This window comes from Balaenoptera physalus (genome assembly GCF_965194825.1).
Source record: "Balaenoptera physalus genome assembly, chromosome: X".
In the NCBI taxonomy this organism is placed as follows: Eukaryota; Metazoa; Chordata; class Mammalia; order Artiodactyla; family Balaenopteridae; genus Balaenoptera; species Balaenoptera physalus.
This window is the reverse complement of record NC_138903.1, coordinates 64,017,375-64,039,106: the sequence shown is the minus strand read 5'-3', so window position 1 is coordinate 64,039,106 and position 21,732 is coordinate 64,017,375. Positions and strand designations below refer to the sequence as shown.

At 44.8% G+C, this 21,732-nt stretch overlaps 1 protein-coding gene across 1 annotated transcript; it reads right to left on the bottom strand.

Annotated features, from left to right (window-relative positions):
- Positions 1–18,861: 18,861 nt before the first annotated feature.
- On the bottom strand, positions 18,862–20,780 carry DMRTC1 (DMRT like family C1; the record flags this gene model as incomplete). The annotated part of the gene is given in 5 exon segments (XM_082445682.1): positions 18,862–18,927; positions 18,931–19,193; positions 19,924–20,101; positions 20,253–20,366; positions 20,775–20,780. Coding segments are annotated over 5 exon segments (627 nt in total).
- Positions 20,781–21,732: the final 952 nt, after the last annotated feature.

Here is a 21,732-nt window from a genome sequence, read left to right as displayed (position 1 = left end):
AAATGAATGGGACCTAATGAAACTTAAATGCTTTTGCACAGCAAAGGAAACCATAACCCAGATGAGCAGACAATGCTTCGATTAGGAGAAAATATTTGCAAATGAAGTAACTGACAAAGGATTAATCTCCAAAATTTACAAGCAGCTCATGCAGCTGAATATGAGAAAAAACAAACAACCCAATCAAAAATGGGCAGAAGACCTAAATAGGCGTTTCTCCAAAGAAGATATACAGATTGCCAACTAACACATGAAAGAATGCTCAACATCACTAATCATTAGAGAAATGCAAGTCAAAACTACAATGAGGTATCACCTCACACCAGTCAGAAGGGCCATCATTAAAATATCTTCAAACAATAAATGCTGGAGCGGGTGTGGAGAAAAGGGAACCCTCTTGCACTGTTGGTGGGAATGTAAATTGATACAGCCACTATGGAGGTTCCTTAAAAAACTAAAAATAGAACGACCATACGACCCAGCAATCCCACTACTTGGTGTATACCCTGAGAAAACCATAATTCAAAAAGAATCATGTACCAAAATGTTCATTGCAGCTCTATGTACAATAGCCAGGACATGGAAGCTACCTAAGTGTCCATCAACAGATGAATGGATAAAGAAGTTGTGGCACGTATATACAATGGAATATTACTCAGCCATAAAAAGAAACGAAATTGAGTCATTTGTGTTGAGGTAGATGGACCTAGAGTCTGTCATACAGAGTGAAGTAAGCGAGAAAGAGAAAAACAAATACCGTATGCTAACACATATATATGGAATCTAAAAAAAAAAAAAAAAAAAAAAAGGTCATGAAGAACCTAGAGGCTGGATGGGAATAAAGACACAGACCTGCTAGAGAATGGACTTGAGGACATGGGGAGGGGGAAGGGTAAGCTGGGAAAAAGTAAGAGAATGGCATGTACATATATACACTACCAAATATAAAACTGATAGCTAGTGGGAAGCAGCCGCATAGCACAGGGAGATCAGCTCGGTGTTTTGTGACCACCTAGAGGGCCTGGATAGGGAGGGTGGGAGGGAGGAAGATGCAAGAGGGAAGAGACATGGGGACATATGTATATGTATAACTGATTCACTTTGTTATAAATCAGAAACTAACACACCCTTGTAAAGCAATTATACTCCACTAAAGATGTTAAAAAAAAAAAAAAAAGAAAGAAAGAGTCATATACCACAATGTTCATTGCAGCTCTATTTATAATAGCCAGGACATGGAAGCAACCTAAGTGTCCATCGACAGATACATGGATAAAGAACATGTGGCACCTATATACAATGGAATATTACTCAGCCGTAAAAAGAAACGAAATTGAGTTATTTGTAGTGAGGTGGATGGACCTAGAGTCTGTGATACAGAGTGAAGTAAATCAGAAAGAGAAAAACAAATATCATATGCTAACACATATATATGGAATCTAGAAAAAAGAAAAATGGTTCTGAAGAACTAGGGACAGGACGGGGATAAAGACACACACATAGAGAATGGACTTCAGGACCCAGGGAGGGGCAAGGGTAAGCTGGGACGAAGTGAGAGAGTACCATTGACGTATATACACTACCAAATGTAAACTAGATAGCTAGTGGGAATCAGCTGCATAGCACAGGGAGATTAGCTCGGTGCTTTTTGACCACCTAGAGGGTTGGGATAGGGAGGGTGGGAGGCAGATGCAAGAGGGAGGGGATATGGGGATATATGTATACATATAGCTGATTCACTTTGTTATACAGCAGAAACTAACACACCATTGTAATGCAATTATACTCCAATAGAGATGTTAAAAAAAATTATTCTGACGAACCTAGGGACAGGACAGGAATAAAGACTCAGGCATAGAGAATGGACTTGAGGATACGGGGAGGGGGAAGGGTAAGCTGGGACGAAGTGAGAGAATAGCATTGACATATATGCACTACCAAGTGTAAAGTAGATAGCTAGTGGGATGCAGTTGCATAGCACAGGGAGATTAGCTCGGTGCTTTGTGACCAACTAGAAGGGTGGGATAGGAGGTTGGGAGGGAGATGCAAGAGGGAGGGGATATGGGGATATATGTATACATATAGCTGATTCACTTCGTTATACAGCAGAAACTAACACAACATTGTAATGCAATTATAGTCCAATAAAGATGTTAAAAAATAAATAAATAGTTTCAAGACAGATAATCCTAATCTTATATGAACACTGCCAGAGGATAGCAAAGAGGGACTTTTGCCCAACTTAGTCTATGAGACTAGAAAACCTTGACCCTGGAACCAGCAAAGATGCTATGAGGAGAGAAACATCAAGCCAATCTTCCTCGTGAACAGAAGACACAAAAAATTCTAAGCAAAACTTTAGCAAACTGAACCCACCAGTGTACACAAAAGATGATACGCCATAACTAAGTTACATCTATCCTAGGAGAGCAAATCTGGTTTAACATTAGAAAAACTATAGATGGAAGGGGGCATGAGAGAGGTTTGTGTGTTGCTAATATATTCTGCTGTTTGCGCCAGGTGCTAACTGGATGTTTATGTTTAGTTTTTGGAAACTCACTAAGATGTGTACTTCACTAAAGATTTCGGGAAAAAAATCTTATAAATAACCCTCTCTGTGTTAACAGATTAAATGATTAGAGTCTTGATCATTTCAGTGGAGGCCAAAAATGTATAATCCCATATCTATTCATGATTTTTAAGACAATCTTATTAAGCTAGAAATACAAGGGATGTTCCTTAATCTGAAAGAAAGAAAGAATGAGAAAAGAGAGAGAGAACGGAAGAAACAAAAGAGAGAAGGAAGGAAAGAAAGAAAGAAAGGAAGGAGAAACAGAGAAAGAAAGAAAGAATTGAAGAATTAAAGCAAACAATGAAACACAGCAAGCCCATTTTAATATGGAAATGTTGGCATCATTCTGTTTAATATTAGGAATAACCCAAAGATGCCCAATTTTGCCATCTCTATTTGACCTTGTAGTGGATGTCCTAGCCAGCCAGTAAGAAACCTGTAAGTTGATTACCTTACTTCTGTTACTCACAGATTCACAGAAAACTGTGCACCACTTATAGGCACATGATTAGATATCACAGAGTTTAGCATGGTGGCTGACTTTGAGATCAATATATTTTTTAAAAAGCCAAGTGGAGTTCTATAAATCAGACACAGATAGAAAATGTCATTTTAACCAGATATCAAGCACCAGAGCAACAACATTCTAGAGTTCTTGGGATAAATGCAAAAAAGGATGTACAAGATCTGAATGTACAAAAGGTAAAGCTAAATACTAAGCTGAGAGATTCCAACGTTAAAGAAGACCCACAAAAATAGAGAGCCATCCCATGTTGGTGACTAGGAAGGCTGGATATCATAAAGAGAGCCAATTCTCCCTTAACTGATCCACAGATTCAATGAAAGTGCAACCCAAATCTACCGCAAATGAGTTTTCAGGAAACATGTCATGCTGATCCTAACATTTATATTTTAGAGTTTAGGAAGGGCAAAAGGCGAAGAATAGTGAAGATATGCCTGGAGATGATGAATAAGGTGTGAAGACTTGTCCTACCAGAGATCAAGATGTCTTACCAGGAGATAAAAATTAACACAGTGTAGTACTGGCACAGGAATAGACCAATTTATCTGTGGAACAGAACAGGGAATTCAGAAACAGAGACACACGAATAAAGACCAAAATGACTCCAGACACTGCCAAATGTTCCCTGGGGCTGCAAAATCTGACTGTGAATTAAGAACTCCTGCCTGAGAATCCCTGACATAGGAATACGGAGCGACCTTAGAAACACACGCTGAATTTTGTACAAGTAAGTTACAGAATACCCAGGACGTGTGTTTAAAAGGCATGCGTGTACAATATTTCACATCCAAAGAGAGAACAGCTCGGGAAACAAGGTTTGGGGAGCACAAAGCTCTACTTCACTTCCGGAGTTAAATGGCCGGCCGCCCAATAAAGCCAGCATGAGGAGAAGTGGGAGGGAGGCGACGAGTGGGGCGGGACTTTGGTTGGTGACCTTCGGATGAGCTTGAAGCTCATTGGTCGCTGGCCATAGCAGTGGGAGGTGAAAGGCAGAGCTGGAAGCTCCTTGGCCTTTGAAGGCAGAGCTGCAAGCTCATTGGCCTTTGAAGGCAGAGCGGGAAAGGGAGCGAGAGCTGAGTCTTCCTTCAGGTCTCCTGTCCCAGCAGATTGATTCTGACCTGGTGGAGGCTGGGGTAACCACAGACTGGCATCAGGAATAGGACCCTCATTCTCCACACCTCTTCTTTCCTCCCTCCCTCCTGCTATGGATCCCCAACCCCTTCTCCTCTCCTCCACCTCAGCCGGGTACCTCATGTCCCGCCCCACCCCATCCCCACCTCCCACTCCACGCCCAACCCCGCCCCCTTGGCTGAAGTCCTGTGGGACGACCCCTTGCTGAGGCCTCCTGACCCCTGGCCTCTGGCCCCTGGGGCAGGGCTTATGCCCCTCCCTCTGATTCTGAGGTGGGTGTGGTAGGGAATGGTTGGGCAGCCTGAGAGGAGGTGGTGCACTCTGGGTGCAGGAGGAGGGGAAGTTGTGCTCAAGCATAATTGTTGAAGCTTGGAGAGGAGCATGGAAGATTGTTGGGAGGCTGTGGAGGGAATGCACGGGTTTGCATGAAAGCAGAGAGGGTGTGTTGGTGCGAGAGAACAATTAGTGTAGTGAGGAGTTGGCTGTTGACTAGATCAGGGTCTGGCATTCAGTAGGGGGGATCAACAAACATCTACTTGATAAATAATTGAGGGAATGAATGAAAATAATGATTGAAACAGGGGCTTGAGATCCAGCAGAATGATATGATTTCATGAGATGCAAAGGGGTGTCAGTTTAAAGAGGGAGCAAGAGAATAATTAAGATTTTGATGGGGTGCAAGAAAAAAAAATCGGAATGGAAGGTGAGAGGAAGACTGAATGTAGGGCATACAGGAGACTAATAATAGAATTGAATGCAGAGGGGCATAGAATCATGAGTAGGGAGTGAATGAATGCAGGAGGTTAGGAAGACAATTGTGGAAGTGGATGCCAGGAATAATAGCTGGGCATAGCAGAGTACAAGATGATACATGAGAAAGGGAAGCAGTAATTGTTGAAGGGGGCACGAGAGTGCATGTGCATGCCTGAAAAGGGTGTCTATGTGGAGTGAAGGTAGGCAGAGGGACTAGTAGTTGGATTGAAAGTATACAGGACCCATGCCCAGAGTTTCTTGGGACCTGCCTATGCATGAGTGGAGCTCCCTGGGAAGGAGGCTACACGAAGCAAGAAGGGAGGGTGCAATCTCATTTCAGCGGTGAGCTGGATGGAGAAGAATCCAGCCGCCTCAGATGGGGTTTTCCAAGGGCAGAGGAAGTACGTTGTGGGTAGGGGATCATGTGGCCACCCTGACCTCCACTCCTTGCTCTAGAACCATGGATCCCAATGAAATGCCTGCTGTGCCCTGCGGCCCCCCCGACTCCACCACTGGACTTGAGACCGGAGCCCCAAGGGGGATTGAACTTGGCCCCAGAAGAGCTATACGTCGCTGTGCCCGCTGCCACAACCACGGCATCACTGACGAAATCAAGGACCAGGAGCACGTCTGCCTCTTCGAGGCCTGCAAGTGTCACAAGTGTGCCCTCTTCTCGTGAGTATGGTGTCTGACAAGGGGAGGGGAGTGGGCCTCCCCTAAAGGTGACTGACTTTAGACCTGCAATCCCCCACTTTAGGGAACACTGCAGCATCTTGCCTGCTGAGAGTGCCTTGAAGTCGCAGCGGGGGCCACGCCGAAAGAGGCACCTGACTGAAGGACGGATGAGGAGTGGGACCACCTCTCGCAAAGCTCACAGCCATGTCAACAAGTTGGCCATTGAAGAAGGAGTCCGCAGTGAGTATCTCTGGCCAGGGAGGGAGTCTGAGTTTTGGGTGTAAGAAGCATGAGTAGTTCTGTCACCAGTCCTACCACCCAATTTCGATGTGGCTTTGGGCAAGTTATTCCTTGGGCCTTAGCTTCCCCAACTATAAAACATCATCAATATTATCTACCAAGTGTTGGTGGGCTGGAGAGATCTGGGGGGGGGGGGGTGGGTCAAAAAGGTCCACAGTGGGATGAGGCCTCAGATTGGGGGGGAGGTAGAGTCACGGGGGACGGTCAGGGGGAAAGGCTCACCTAAGCTATCCCCAGTCTCTCACAGCTGGGAAGGAGAACATCAGCTTGAGGCCCAACCCTGTGCAACCCCTGGGGAGGAGTCTGGGGCCAGTGTGGGAAGCTTCCACCTCAGCCGCTGCCCAGACCCCTTCCTGTGTCCTGAAGACCTGGGTGCCATCTCTAACCCTACTGCAACTTGCCATATGACCCTGGGGAAAAAATACTTCTCTCTGGGTCTCATAATCTGCAGTCCCAAAATGAAGAGTAGGACTAGCTGGTCTTCAAGGTCTTCCCAACTCTGACATCCTGGGCTCCTATCCTTGTCCTAAAACATGCCCACATCTCCTTTCCATGGCCGGCTTGGTCCCTGACTCCAACCTGTGCTCTCTGCTCCTGCAGGCAAGCTCCCAAGGAGCTCTGCTGAGCGGTCTGGTCGCGGAATCTTTGTCTCTGTCCCGGACTCCAGCACCCTTGAAGAAGCAACTAACAATTTCTCTTTCCAGGGAGTCACACAGACCCCCTGCCCGGCCCAGCAGGTGAGTAGAGTGAGAAGGACCATGGAGCTAGTTGTATATTGTGTTATTGAGTGCCCAACCTTCTGGTTAAGGCCATGGGAGCAAGAAAGAGGAAGTGGAGGCAGTGCGGTGCAAGTGGAGGAGGAGGAGGAGGAGGAGGAGGAGAGGAGGAGAAGGTGGCATCTCAGACTATGGGGCAACGACAGAGCTCTCCCAGCTTTGCCATTTCCAACTTGTGAGACTTTGGACAAGTAACTTTACATCTCTGAGCCTCTATTTTCCTATCAGCGTACTGAGAGGGGACAATATTCTACACCTATAACATTGACAAGAGGACTAGCACAAGGCCTGCCACATAGCAGGCCTTTGACAACGGGAGGCTGTTATTCCACATGAAACAAATCGATGGGATAGAAGCTCCTGCTGAGAAGGGGGGCCATGATGGTGAGGCCCACCATCTCACCCGGGCGAGAGTCTAATAACCGTCAGAGAAAAGTTCCTGGAGATGAGCCAAGCTGGCCCTTCAAGTCCCTTGGGGAACTTGATTGGGGAATATGGAGGCAAGAACCAGTCCTTGGACAGGGACAGTAATCACGTCACTCCAGGTGCCTTGCAGATTAAAACACAGACACCTCTGACTTCCCATAATCTTTACTGTTGCCTTGGGAGTTTTGAAAAAGCTGGGAGGAATTAGTGTCTCAGGAAAGATATAGAAAAAAAAAGATACAGAAAAGAAGACAGTCCAAGCAGGGGAACGGACTTGTCCAAGCCACAACGACTAATGGCCAGCCGGCATTCAGGCTCCCACATGCAGATATTGCAAAACCCTTACCCCTCTCTCTCTACCGGTAGTATGTGCCTACCAGAGGGATAAATCCCCTGGCCTCTCCTTTCCTTGTTCCTAGATGCTCAACTCTGATCCTCCAGCCCTGTGCCACCCTTAACCCCCTTCTACTGCAGCCACGGATTCTGGGGAAATTGTGGGGTCCAGAACCCTGGCAGGGGCCAAGCTTAGTGAAGGAGAAGAGCAGAAGGCCTCAGGGTGGCTGGGGACTGAAGGGGCACGGGGGAGGTGTGGGTTCCCAGCTCCCATTCTCTCACATCCTTTGCTTTGCAGGCTCCCAAAGCTTCCGAGCAGGCCTCGGTTTCTGCCTCCTCAGAGTGGCAGCAACAAGTGGAAGCGGCCAAGGCTCTGCTGGCTCTGAAAAGATCTTCCCAGGCCCCTTCTGGCTCCACCTCCGTGCTCCAGCCCTGTGTTGCACCAGGTAGCCTGGTCTTTGAAAGGAGAACATGGGGTTGGGGATAGTTGGGAAATGGGAGGCTGTTGTGTTAAGCAGGGCCTGACTGGGAAGTCAGAGTTGGAGGGTGGTTGGGGGTTGAACCTCTTTGGGCCCAGGCAGCCAAGCTCCTCAGTCTGACTCTTGAAGTGGCAGTAGATGGTTGTTCAGTGAACCATCGGTTTATCGAGCGTTGTGCTCAACAGCAAATGTCCAGTGCCCTGATGTCAAGAAATAAGGAAACCAAGTCCCTAAGAGTAGCAGGGACTTACCCTAGGGCATGCAGCATATCAAGTCGAAGAACCAGGTCTCCTGACCCCCAGCCCAGGGCTTTCTATCCAGACCCCTGCAGTCTGCTGTGACCTGGGAAGGACATACATAGGTGGTAAGAGCCTAGTCTGGAAGGAGATCTGGTTCCTGCCTTCAGGGAGCTTCCAGTCTCAAGGTGGAGCATGGATGCCTTCACAAGTCATGTTTTGTGGCTGAATCTCACTGATGAGCCTGGGGAGGAAGGACTGGAGGCGAGATAGACACCTGGGGAGGCTGAGAGGGAAGGCTGGGCACGACCAGACCAAAATGGTGCATTCGGTATGGAGTGTGAGTGAAGCAGCCACCCTGAAGGAACTGCTGGAACAGAGGGGATGAGGGTGGAGAGGCTACCAGTCACGGAGGTCTGGCATGCCAGGCTTAGGAGGTTAGACCAGTAACTGTGGGTGATGAGGAGCCAGGGAATGTCTGAACTAGGGAGGAGCATATTCAGAGATGCTGGACTTGACAAAAAGAAATGTGGTGGCTGTGATGGAGGGTTTGGAGGAGGCAAGACTTGAGATGGGCAAACCAGCAAGGAAGAGTTCTGTGCAATACAGTCCAGGTGACAAAGCCTTGACTGGGTGGAACAAAAAAGAGGGGAGAGCCGGGAGGGGAAATGGATGTGACCTGGCCCTGACCCCTTTCTTTGTGTCTACAGCTCCTGCTGGAGATAGAGGACTTCAGCCTCCTAACCCCTCCCTTTGACCCACGCCAGCCAGCTCCGTTTCTCTGCCTAATGGACACCTGGGGTGCATCTCCCCCTTGAGCTAGAAGCCCAGAGGGGGAGAACTCACTAAAATACTGCCTATGTATGCATTCGCAAAATGCTTAATGTCCAAAATTCTTAACGTCTTTTTTTTAAGCCTTTAGGCGCTTATATAAGCTTTCAGACCCATTTTTTTATATGGGGCAATACCTTGACTGAGGATGGATATTCTTGTACCTCCATCCTTTACTTTCCTGGATCCCAGGGCCTTTTAATGTCTCTTATGAAAACAGCGTTGCACAATCTAAGCTGATCAGTCTCTAAATAGGGTCCTGTATGAGTCCATATGTTCATCTGCCAGAGTTTTTATTTGATTCATGATTGTGAACATACTGGCACGCTCATATACCTATCCATGCATGTGAAAATCTGAGGATGTTTTCATTTTGTGTCTAGGTTTGTGTGTGTGAGCAAATAATAAACCCTTGTTGTAAGGCACTGAGATATAGGAGTTGTTTGTTACCACAGTATAACCTAGACTCTCCTGACTCTAACAGACTTGTTCAATTCACTTTTCAAAGGGAGAAGCTCTTTACTCAATAACTGGGATTTCTTAACATGGCTAGATAAGAAAATGGTAGAGAAAAAAAAAAAGGGTAGGAGATTTATTCATTCAGCAAGTAAGTTCCTACGCCTTTCCTGGCATAGACTGCTTCCAGTTGTCCAGAGGGCTACAAATTGAGATGTCTGCAGAATCAAGCAGATTATATAAATGAGTAGAGCAGGCCAGATGGGGTCTGGCCAATTGACAGTGCATGCTCTACCTAAGGGGGCAGCTGTCACTTGGCTCTAGCCAATTGCTGCCATGCAGGAATGTGGACTCATTGTTGCCCCATCTCCTGATTTTTCAAGAGAAGATGAAATTCTAGATTTCTATGTAAAATATCTCAATTTTCAAATGTTGGCTCTGGTTTCCTCTTTAAGCCCTTTACATGGGCCAAACAACACATCCAAGCAGGCCAACTTTGGCCAATGGAATGCCGGTTTGATTCTAGTCCAATATGCATTTTACGGTGGGGGCGGGGGTGAACTGAAGCCAATCAGGACAAGAAGAATCAAAGAGGGGAGATGAATTAGACCTGGGGACTACTTTTGAAGGACCCAGGAAATACAAGGAAGAATCATTATCATTTCGTTATTCTGTGTTCACTGTATGCTAAGCACATATAACCTCACAACAGCTCTGTAAGCTAAGCATTATTATCACCCTTTTACATATGAGGAAATGCGCTCAAAGAGTTGCGCAAGTGTTTGAAGGGAAATGTTTAGCCAAAGATGGGGGGAGACTCCCTTCTCTTTGCCTTGCCGTAAATTAGCTAATAAATTTACTTTTTTACAAAGTGTCGAGTGAGAAGTTCAAAACTTGAAGCCGCAGACACCCAGTCAGAAGGGTCTTTCAAAAATCATCCCTTTATTTCATACTCAAAGTAACAATCTATAGGAATTGATCAGATCTTACCTGCACTTGTTTCTCAGTCCTCTGCTGATGTTCATGATCCTGCCCACCCATCCCCACCACACCCCGACACGTGTTGAGCTATACCTTTTTTAAAAGTCTCTTAATGGCATGGTATGGGCATCTTAGGGCATTGTTATAAATGGTAGACGTTAAACATCTTTCGTGAACTATCCTTTGGTCACAGGTTTAAAATATCACTTTACATAACAGTGTGAGTTAGCTCTTGACTCTGGTATGGTATATAACCGCACTGGTTGGATCTGAGGATATCCACCACACCAGGGCATCTGCAGAGTGGATCAATCTCAACCAGTGCCATGCAGGTAAATGTTTAACAACAGGCTCTGTGGGGGAGGACGAGGGTTGGAAGAATCGCCCTGTGTTGTAGCATTTGCCGATTTCAAGCTACCAACGTGATGTCCTTTGATGCAGAGTTGGGAAGAGATGCATTTCCATCATTCAGTTACAATAAATATGCACAATCTCAAGAGCATAGCTAATAGTAAAATGTAGGAAAATAATTGGGAATCGATGACTTTTGATCATGTATTATGTTCGTTTTCAATATAATGTATGTAATGTAATTGTTACTGTATACGATTTAGTTTTAACAACAGCTGTGTTTAAAAGCTGGCTCACAAAATTCCCGACAATGTGATAGTCGCCTCTTATGTTCCAGTAAGAGTGCCCTCCAGCACTCCACTGCTTTCGGCTCTTGCCCAGATAGGCACCTCTTCCAAAATAGGTCACACTAACCCCACAGGGCTTTAAAGGGCTGCTACCACTGCTTTCTGACCAAGAACAGCCTAAAGTGAGGGGAGAGTATTCGTTATTGATTTTTTTTTAAATGGAATGATCTAGAACAAATACTGAGCAAAATGAATTGTCAGAATTGTTTATGGGCAAACGTGCCTTGTCAGGTAAAGGGCAGAATAAGTAAGACTCATGCAGGGATGTTGTTAACAGATTTCTTAAATGTTAAAGGAACGGGGCAACTGGTGTTCCCTGGCCATGGGATCTGTATCTCTCATCAAGAGACAGACATTCGTTATTCTCCCTCCTCCTTCTCAGATGAATGCTGCATAATCTACACAAACTTCTCCACCTTGCCTTTTTCACTTAATAATATGTCCTTCATTGTCAAGTATAGGCACTAAGTTATACAGCAGATCTCTAGAATATACTCATCTTGTACAACTGTAACTTTATACCCATTAAACAACTCTCCATAGCACCCTTCTCCCATCCCCTGGAAACCACCATTCTATTGTCTGCTTCTATAAGCTTGACTATTTTTGATGCTTCGTATAAGAGGCATTGTGCACTTAAAATTTTGTTAAGAGGATAAATCTCATGTGAAGTTTTCTTATCACAAGAAAGCAAAATCAAAACAAACCAAAACAAAATACCAAAGGGACATGAGGAATCTTTTGGAGATGATGGATATGCTTATCACCTTGATTGTGGAGATGGTAACATGGATGAACGCACTTGTCCAAACTCATCAAATTGTACACATTAATGCATGCAGGATTTGTATACAAATTATACCTCAATAAAGCTGAAGAAAACAATATCCTTGAGATCACTCCATAGTGCTCTATAGAGGTATCTCTCACACCTTTCAACAGCTACGGAGTACGCCATTGTGTGGATGTACCATAATTTAGGCAACTAATCTTCTATCGATAGACACTTTGGTTGTACCTACTCTAACTATTACAAATACAGCCACAATGAATAGACTTGTGACATCATCTTTAGCAGTTTTTATCAATATGTCTTTGAGATCGATCCTGAGATATACTATTGCTGAAGAAAGGGTAAAAACACATATAATCTTGCTCATTACAGTCAAATTCTCCCTCATAAAGGGTGTACCTATTGCCTTTTCTCCATCAGTGTATGAGAGTGCCAATTTTCCCAGAGTTTCACCAGTACTGCTGCCAGACTTTTGAATTTTGCCAATCTGATAGGTGATAAATGGTATATCAGTGTATTTTTAACTTGTGTTTCCTTTAATGTGAACAAGATTGCATGTCTTTTCTCCAAAGAAGATATACAGATTGCCAACAGACACATGAAAGAACGCTCAACATCATTAATCATTAGAGAACTGCAAATCAAAACTACAATGCGATATCATCTCACACCGGTCAGAATGGCCATCATTAAGACTTGTTTTAAGGCCCAATATTAAGTTTCTGCTGAGAAATCCAATGATAATCTTACAGACGCTCCCTTACATGTGACAAATTGCTTTTCTGCTGGTCCTTTCAAGATTCTCTCTCTGTCTTATACTTTGGACAGTTTGATTATAATGGGTCTCAGTGTGGTTCTCTTTGCAGTTATCCTACTTGGGGTTCTTTAAGCTTCCTGAATCTTTGTGCCCATCCTTTTCCTCAGACCTGGGAAAGTTTCAGACATTATTTCTTCAGATAAACTGTCTCTGCCCCTGTCTTTCTCTCTTCTCCTTCTGGGAATCCCGTCATGCGTATAATAGTCTTTTTGATAGCGTCCCATAGTCCCTTAGGCTTTTGCCACTTTTCTTCATTCTGTCTTCTTTCTCTCCCTCTGACTCAATGATTTCAGGTGAACTGTCTTCAAGTTCACTGATTCTTTCTTCTCTCTACTTGTCTGCTGTTGAACTGCTCTCATGAAATTTTTAGTTCAATTATTGTATTTTTCACCTCCAGAATTTCTGCTTGGTTCATTTTTATAATTTCTATTTTTATTGATAGTCTCATTTTGTTCAGGCGTCCTTTCCATGATATTGTTTAGTTGTCTATGTGTGTTTTCTTTTAGCTGTTTGAGTATCTTTATGCCAGTCATTTAAAATTCTTTCTTTGGCAGCTTATAGATCTGAGTTTCATTAGGGTTGGTTTCTGGAGTTTTATTTTGTTCCTTTGATTGGACCATGTTTGTCTCTTCCTTTGTATGCCTTGTAATCTTTTGTGGGAATTTGGGCATTTTGAAAAAACAAGCACCTCTCCCAATCTTTGCATACTGGCTTTGTACATGGGAAGGCAACCACCAATCAGCCCACCTGGAGTTTCTAGGACCTCCCAAACCTTTTCTGATCTCCTGCCCCCCATGGAGTTTGCCTGTGGAATTGCAGCTCTAATGTGCTGCTGGCCTCTGTTTTCAGCAGCTTCCAAATTCTAGCACCAGTCCCCTCTGTGCTCTGAATCAGGCAAGACAGAAACCAGTCCCTCAGAAGCCCCTGAACAAGCCAGACGTTGGGTGCACAGTCCACTCTTTTGTTTCCTCCCCGTACTGGGGTCCCCAAACGGGGCATTTCCTCCTGGTTTCTCCATGCTATGCAGCATAAGGGGAGGAGGCCAAGCAGGTCACCAAACAAAGCAAATCTTCCTACCACTTTCTCTGGAATCCCTTCTTGGTTTTTCAATGGCCCGAGTGCTGTAGCATCTGAACTAGTGCCTAGAGTTCTCACAGAGCTATTCTGGGCCATACATACATTGTTGTAAACTCAATATCTCTGTGGAGGGAGGAGAGCCTGCAGCTTCCTATCCTGCCATCTTCATGAAGTCACTCCCACGATGCACTTTTCTTTTTTTGTAACATCTTTATTGGAGTATAATTGCTTTACAGTGGTGTGTTAGTTTCTGCTTCATAACAAAGTGAGTCAGCTATACATATACATATATCCCCGTATCTCCTCCCTCTTGCGTCTCCCTCCCACCCTCCCTATCCCACCCTTCTAGGTGGTCACAAAGCATACGATGCACTTTTTAACAAGTGATGTTGGAAAAACTGGATCTCTTCCTCACACTATACATGAGGATAAATTCCAAATGTATCAGAGTTTAGAATGTAAAATTCAAAACCATTTCAGTACTACAAAAAAAAAATCCTCTGTACACTAAGAATGAGGAAAATCCTCCTAACTATGAATGAAAGTCCAGAAGAAATAAGGCAAAATATTAATAAATTTGGCTGCCTAAACATAAAATGCTTTTTCATGGCAAATTTTTCTTTAAAATTCTAGAAACCCAGTTAGAAAAAAAAAAAAGGTGTATAACAACTTGGAAAAATACTTTCCACTTCTATCAGAGAAAAGAGCACCGAGCTTATCTCCCTGTGCTATGTGGTTGCTTCCCACTAGCTATCAGTTTTACATTTGGTAGTGTATATATGTCCATATATACACTACCACTCTCTCACTTTGTCCCAGCATACCCTTCCCCCTCCCCGTGTCCTCAAGTCCATTCTCTAGTAGGTCTGCATCTTTATTCCCGTCTTGCCCCTAAGTTCTTCATGACCACTTTTTTTTTTTTTTAGATTCCATATATATGTGTTAGCTTACAGTATTTGTTTTTCTCTTTCTGACTTACTTCACTCTGTATGACAGTCTCTAACTCCATCCACCTCACTAAAAATAACTCAATTTCATTTCTTTTTATGGCTGAGTAATATTCCATTGTATATATGTGCAACATCTTCTTTATCCATTCATCTGTCGATGGAAACTTAGGTTGCTTCCATGTCCCGGCTATTGTAAATAGAGCTGCAATGAACATTATTGTACATGACTCTTTTTGAATTATGGTTTTCTCAGGGTATACACCAAGTAGTGGGATTGCTGGGTCGTAAGGTAGTTTTTTTTTAGTTTTTTAAGGAACCTCCATACTGTTCTCCATAGTGGCTGTATCAATTTACATTCCCACCAAGCATGTATGAGGGTTCCATTTTCTCCACACCCTCTCCAACATTTATTGTTTGTAGATTTTTTGATGATGACCATTCTGACCGGTGTGAGATGATATCGCATTGTAGTTTTGATTTGCAGTTCTCTAATGATTAATGATGTTGAGCGTTCTTTCATGTGTCTGTTGGCAATCTGTATATCTTCTTTGGAGAAAAGACATGCAATCTTGTTCACATTAAAGGAAACACAAGTTAAAAATACACTGATATACCATTTATCACCTATCAGATTGGCAAAATTCAAAAGTCTGGCAGCAGTACTGGTGAAACTCTGGGAAAATTGGCACTCTCATACACTGATGGAGAAAAGGCAATAGGTACACCCTTTATGAGGGAGAATTTGACTGTAATGAGCAAGATTATATGTGTTTTTACCCTTTCTTCAGCAATAGTATATCTCAGGATCGATCTCAAAGACATATTGATAAAAACTGCTAAAGATGATGTCACAAGTCTATTCATTGTGGCTGTATTTGTAATAGTTAGAGTAGGTACAACCAAAGTGTCTATCGATAGAAGATTAGTTGCCTAAATTATGGTACATCCACACAATGGCGTACTCCGTAGCTGTTGAAAGGTGTGAGAGATACCTCTATAGAGCACTATGGAGTGATCTCAAGGATATTGTTTTCTTCAGCTTTATTGAGGTATAATTTGTATACAAATCCTGCATGCATTAATGTGTACAATTTGATGAGTTTGGACAAGTGCGTTCATCCATGTTACCATCTCCACAATCAAGGTGATAAGCATATCCATCATCTCCAAAAGATTCCTCATGTCCCTTTGGTATTTTGTTTTGGTTTGTTTTGATTTTGCTTTCTTGTGATAAGAAAACTTCACATGAGATTTATCCTCTTAACAAAATTTTAAGTGCACAATGCCTCTTATACGAAGCATCAAAAATAGTCAAGCTTATAGAAGCAGACAATAGAATGGTGGTTTCCAGGGGATGGGAGAAGGGTGCTATGGAGAGTTGTTTAATGGGTATAAAGTTACAGTTGTACAAGATGAGTATATTCTAGAGATCTGCTGTATAACTTAGTGCCTATACTTGACAATGAAGGACATATTATTAAGTGAAAAAGGCAAGGTGGAGAAGTTTGTGTAGATTATGCAGCATTCATCTGAGAAGGAGGAGGGAGAATAACGAATGTCTGTCTCTTGATGAGAGATACAGATCCCATGGCCAGGGAACACCAGTTGCCCCGTTCCTTTAACATTTAAGAAATCTGTTAACAACATCCCTGCATGAGTCTTACTTATTCTGCCCTTTACCTGACAAGGCACGTTTGCCCATAAACAATTCTGACAATTCATTTTGCTCAGTATTTGTTCTAGATCATTCCATTTAAAAAAAAATCAATAACGAATACTCTCCCCTCACTTTAGGCTGTTCTTGGTCAGAAAGCAGTGGTAGCAGCCCTTTAAAGCCCTGTGGGGTTAGTGTGACCTATTTTGGAAGAGGTGCCTATCTGGGCAAGAGCCGAAAGCAGTGGAGTGCTGGAGGGCACTCTTACTGGAACATAAGAGGCGACTATCACATTGTCGGGAATTTTGTGAGCCAGCTTTTAAACACAGCTGTTGTTAAAACTAAATCGTATACAGTAACAATTACATTACATACATTATATTGAAAACGAACATAATACATGATCAAAAGTCATCGATTCCCAATTATTTTCCTACATTTTACTATTAGCTATGCTCTTGAGATTGTGCATATTTATTGTAACTGAATGATGGAAATGCATCTCTTCCCAACTCTGCATCAAAGGACATCACGTTGGTAGCTTGAAATCGGCAAATGCTACAACACAGGGCGATTCTTCCAACCCTCGTCCTCCCCCACAGAGCCTGTTGTTAAACATTTACCTGCATGGCACTGGTTGAGATTGATCCACTCTGCAGATGCCCTGGTGTGGTGGATATCCTCAGATCCAACCAGTGCGGTTATATACCATACCAGAGTCAAGAGCTAACTCACACTGTTATGTAAAGTGATATTTTAAACCTGTGACCAAAGGATAGTTCACGAAAGATGTTTAACGTCTACCATTTATAACAATGCCCTAAGATGCCCATACCATGCCATTAAGAGACTTTTAAAAAAGGTATAGCTCAACACGTGTCGGGGTGTGGTGGGGATGGGTGGGCAGGATCATGAACATCAGCAGAGGACTGAGAAACAAGTGCAGGTAAGATCTGATCAATTCCTATAGATTGTTACTTTGAGTATGAAATAAAGGGATGATTTTTGAAAGACCCTTCTGACTGGGTGTCTGCGGCTTCAAGTTTTGAACTTCTCACTCGACACTTTGTAAAAAAGTAAATTTATTAGCTAATTTACGGCAAGGCAAAGAGAAGGGAGTCTCCCCCCATCTTTGGCTAAACATTTCCCTTCAAACACTTGCGCAACTCTTTGAGCGCATTTCCTCATATGTAAAAGGGTGATAATAATGCTTAGCTTACAGAGCTGTTGTGAGGTTATATGTGCTTAGCATACAGTGAACACAGAATAACGAAATGATAATGATTCTTCCTTGTATTTCCTGGGTCCTTCAAAAGTAGTCCCCAGGTCTAATTCATCTCCCCTCTTTGATTCTTCTTGTCCTGATTGGCTTCAGTTCACCCCCGCCCCCACCGTAAAATGCATATTGGACTAGAATCAAACCGGCATTCCATTGGCCAAAGTTGGCCTGCTTGGATGTGTTGTTTGGCCCATGTAAAGGGCTTAAAGAGGAAACCAGAGCCAACATTTGAAAATTGAGATATTTTACATAGAAATCTAGAATTTCATCTTCTCTTGAAAAATCAGGAGATGGGGCAACAATGAGTCCACATTCCTGCATGGCAGCAATTGGCTAGAGCCAAGTGACAGCTGCCCCCTTAGGTAGAGCATGCACTGTCAATTGGCCAGACCCCATCTGGCCTGCTCTACTCATTTATATAATCTGCTTGATTCTGCAGACATCTCAATTTGTAGCCCTCTGGACAACTGGAAGCAGTCTATGCCAGGAAAGGCGTAGGAACTTACTTGCTGAATGAATAAATCTCCTACCCTTTTTTTTTTTCTCTACCATTTTCTTATCTAGCCATGTTAAGAAATCCCAGTTATTGAGTAAAGAGCTTCTCCCTTTGAAAAGTGAATTGAACAAGTCTGTTAGAGTCAGGAGAGTCTAGGTTATACTGTGGTAACAAACAACTCCTATATCTCAGTGCCTTACAACAAGGGTTTATTATTTGCTCACACACACAAACCTAGACACAAAATGAAAACATCCTCAGATTTTCACATGCATGGATAGGTATATGAGCGTGCCAGTATGTTCACAATCATGAATCAAATAAAAACTCTGGCAGATGAACATATGGACTCATACAGGACCCTATTTAGAGACTGATCAGCTTAGATTGTGCAACGCTGTTTTCATAAGAGACATTAAAAGGCCCTGGGATCCAGGAAAGTAAAGGATGGAGGTACAAGAATATCCATCCTCAGTCAAGGTATTGCCCCATATAAAAAAATGGGTCTGAAAGCTTATATAAGCGCCTAAAGGCTTAAAAAAAAGACGTTAAGAATTTTGGACATTAAGCATTTTGCGAATGCATACATAGGCAGTATTTTAGTGAGTTCTCCCCCTCTGGGTTTCTAGCTCAAGGGGGAGATGCACCCCAGGTGTCCATTAGGCAGAGAAACGGAGCTGGCTGGCGTGGGTCAAAGGGAGGGGTTAGGAGGCTGAAGTCCTCTATCTCCAGCAGGAGCTGTAGACACAAAGAAAGGGGTCAGGGCCAGGTCACATCCATTTCCCCTCCCGGCTCTCCCCTCTTTTTTGTTCCACCCAGTCAAGGCTTTGTCACCTGGACTGTATTGCACAGAACTCTTCCTTGCTGGTTTGCCCATCTCAAGTCTTGCCTCCTCCAAACCCTCCATCACAGCCACCACATTTCTTTTTGTCAAGTCCAGCATCTCTGAATATGCTCCTCCCTAGTTCAGACATTCCCTGGCTCCTCATCACCCACAGTTACTGGTCTAACCTCCTAAGCCTGGCATGCCAGACCTCCGTGACTGGTAGCCTCTCCACCCTCATCCCCTCTGTTCCAGCAGTTCCTTCAGGGTGGCTGCTTCACTCACACTCCATACCGAATGCACCATTTTGGTCTGGTCGTGCCCAGCCTTCCCTCTCAGCCTCCCCAGGTGTCTATCTCGCCTCCAGTCCTTCCTCCCCAGGCTCATCAGTGAGATTCAGCCACAAAACATGACTTGTGAAGGCATCCATGCTCCACCTTGAGACTGGAAGCTCCCTGAAGGCAGGAACCAGATCTCCTTCCAGACTAGGCTCTTACCACCTATGTATGTCCTTCCCAGGTCACAGCAGACTGCAGGGGTCTGGATAGAAAGCCCTGGGCTGGGGGTCAGGAGACCTGGTTCTTCGACTTGATATGCTGCATGCCCTAGGGTAAGTCCCTGCTACTCTTAGGGACTTGGTTTCCTTATTTCTTGACATCAGGGCACTGGACATTTGCTGTTGAGCACAACGCTCGATAAACCGATGGTTCACTGAACAACCATCTACTGCCACTTCAAGAGTCAGACTGAGGAGCTTGGCTGCCTGGGCCCAAAGAGGTTCAACCCCCAACCACCCTCCAACTCTGACTTCCCAGTCAGGCCCTGCTTAACACAACAGCCTCCCATTTCCCAACTATCCCCAACCCCATGTTCTCCTTTCAAAGACCAGGCTACCTGGTGCAACACAGGGCTGGAGCACGGAGGTGGAGCCAGAAGGGGCCTGGGAAGATCTTTTCAGAGCCAGCAGAGCCTTGGCCGCTTCCACTTGTTGCTGCCACTCTGAGGAGGCAGAAACCGAGGCCTGCTCGGAAGCTTTGGGAGCCTGCAAAGCAAAGGATGTGAGAGAATGGGAGCTGGGAACCCACACCTCCCCCGTGCCCCTTCAGTCCCCAGCCACCCTGAGGCCTTCTGCTCTTCTCCTTCACTAAGCTTGGCCCCTGCCAGGGTTCTGGACCCCACAATTTCCCCAGAATCCGTGGCTGCAGTAGAAGGGGGTTAAGGGTGGCACAGGGCTGGAGGATCAGAGTTGAGCATCTAGGAACAAGGAAAGGAGAGGCCAGGGGATTTATCCCTCTGGTAGGCACATACTACCGGTAGAGAGAGAGGGGTAAGGGTTTTGCAATATCTGCATGTGGGAGCCTGAATGCCGGCTGGCCATTAGTCGTTGTGGCTTGGACAAGTCCGTTCCCCTGCTTGGACTGTCTTCTTTTCTGTATCTTTTTTTTTCTATATCTTTCCTGAGACACTAATTCCTCCCAGCTTTTTCAAAACTCCCAAGGCAACAGTAAAGATTATGGGAAGTCAGAGGTGTCTGTGTTTTAATCTGCAAGGCACCTGGAGTGACGTGATTACTGTCCCTGTCCAAGGACTGGTTCTTGCCTCCATATTCCCCAATCAAGTTCCCCAAGGGACTTGAAGGGCCAGCTTGGCTCATCTCCAGGAACTTTTCTCTGACGGTTATTAGACTCTCGCCCGGGTGAGATGGTGGGCCTCACCATCATGGCCCCCCTTCTCAGCAGGAGCTTCTATCCCATCGATTTGTTTCATGTGGAATAACAGCCTCCCGTTGTCAAAGGCCTGCTATGTGGCAGGCCTTGTGCTAGTCCTCTTGTCAATGTTATAGGTGTAGAATATTGTCCCCTCTCAGTACGCTGATAGGAAAATAGAGGCTCAGAGATGTAAAGTTACTTGTCCAAAGTCTCACAAGTTGGAAATGGCAAAGCTGGGAGAGCTCTGTCGTTGCCCCATAGTCTGAGATGCCACCTTCTCCTCCTCTCCTCCTCCTCCTCCTCCTCCTCCTCCACTTGCACCGCACTGCCTCCACTTCCTCTTTCTTGCTCCCATGGCCTTAACCAGAAGGTTGGGCACTCAATAACACAATATACAACTAGCTCCATGGTCCTTCTCACTCTACTCACCTGCTGGGCCGGGCAGGGGGTCTGTGTGACTCCCTGGAAAGAGAAATTGTTAGTTGCTTCTTCAAGGGTGCTGGAGTCCGGGACAGAGACAAAGATTCCGCGACCAGACCGCTCAGCAGAGCTCCTTGGGAGCTTGCCTGCAGGAGCAGAGAGCACAGGTTGGAGTCAGGGACCAAGCCGGCCATGGAAAGGAGATGTGGGCATGTTTTAGGACAAGGATAGGAGCCCAGGATGTCAGAGTTGGGAAGACCTTGAAGACCAGCTAGTCCTACTCTTCATTTTGGGACTGCAGATTATGAGACCCAGAGAGAAGTATTTTTTCCCCAGGGTCATATGGCAAGTTGCAGTAGGGTTAGAGATGGCACCCAGGTCTTCAGGACACAGGAAGGGGTCTGGGCAGCGGCTGAGGTGGAAGCTTCCCACACTGGCCCCAGACTCCTCCCCAGGGGTTGCACAGGGTTGGGCCTCAAGCTGATGTTCTCCTTCCCAGCTGTGAGAGACTGGGGATAGCTTAGGTGAGCCTTTCCCCCTGACC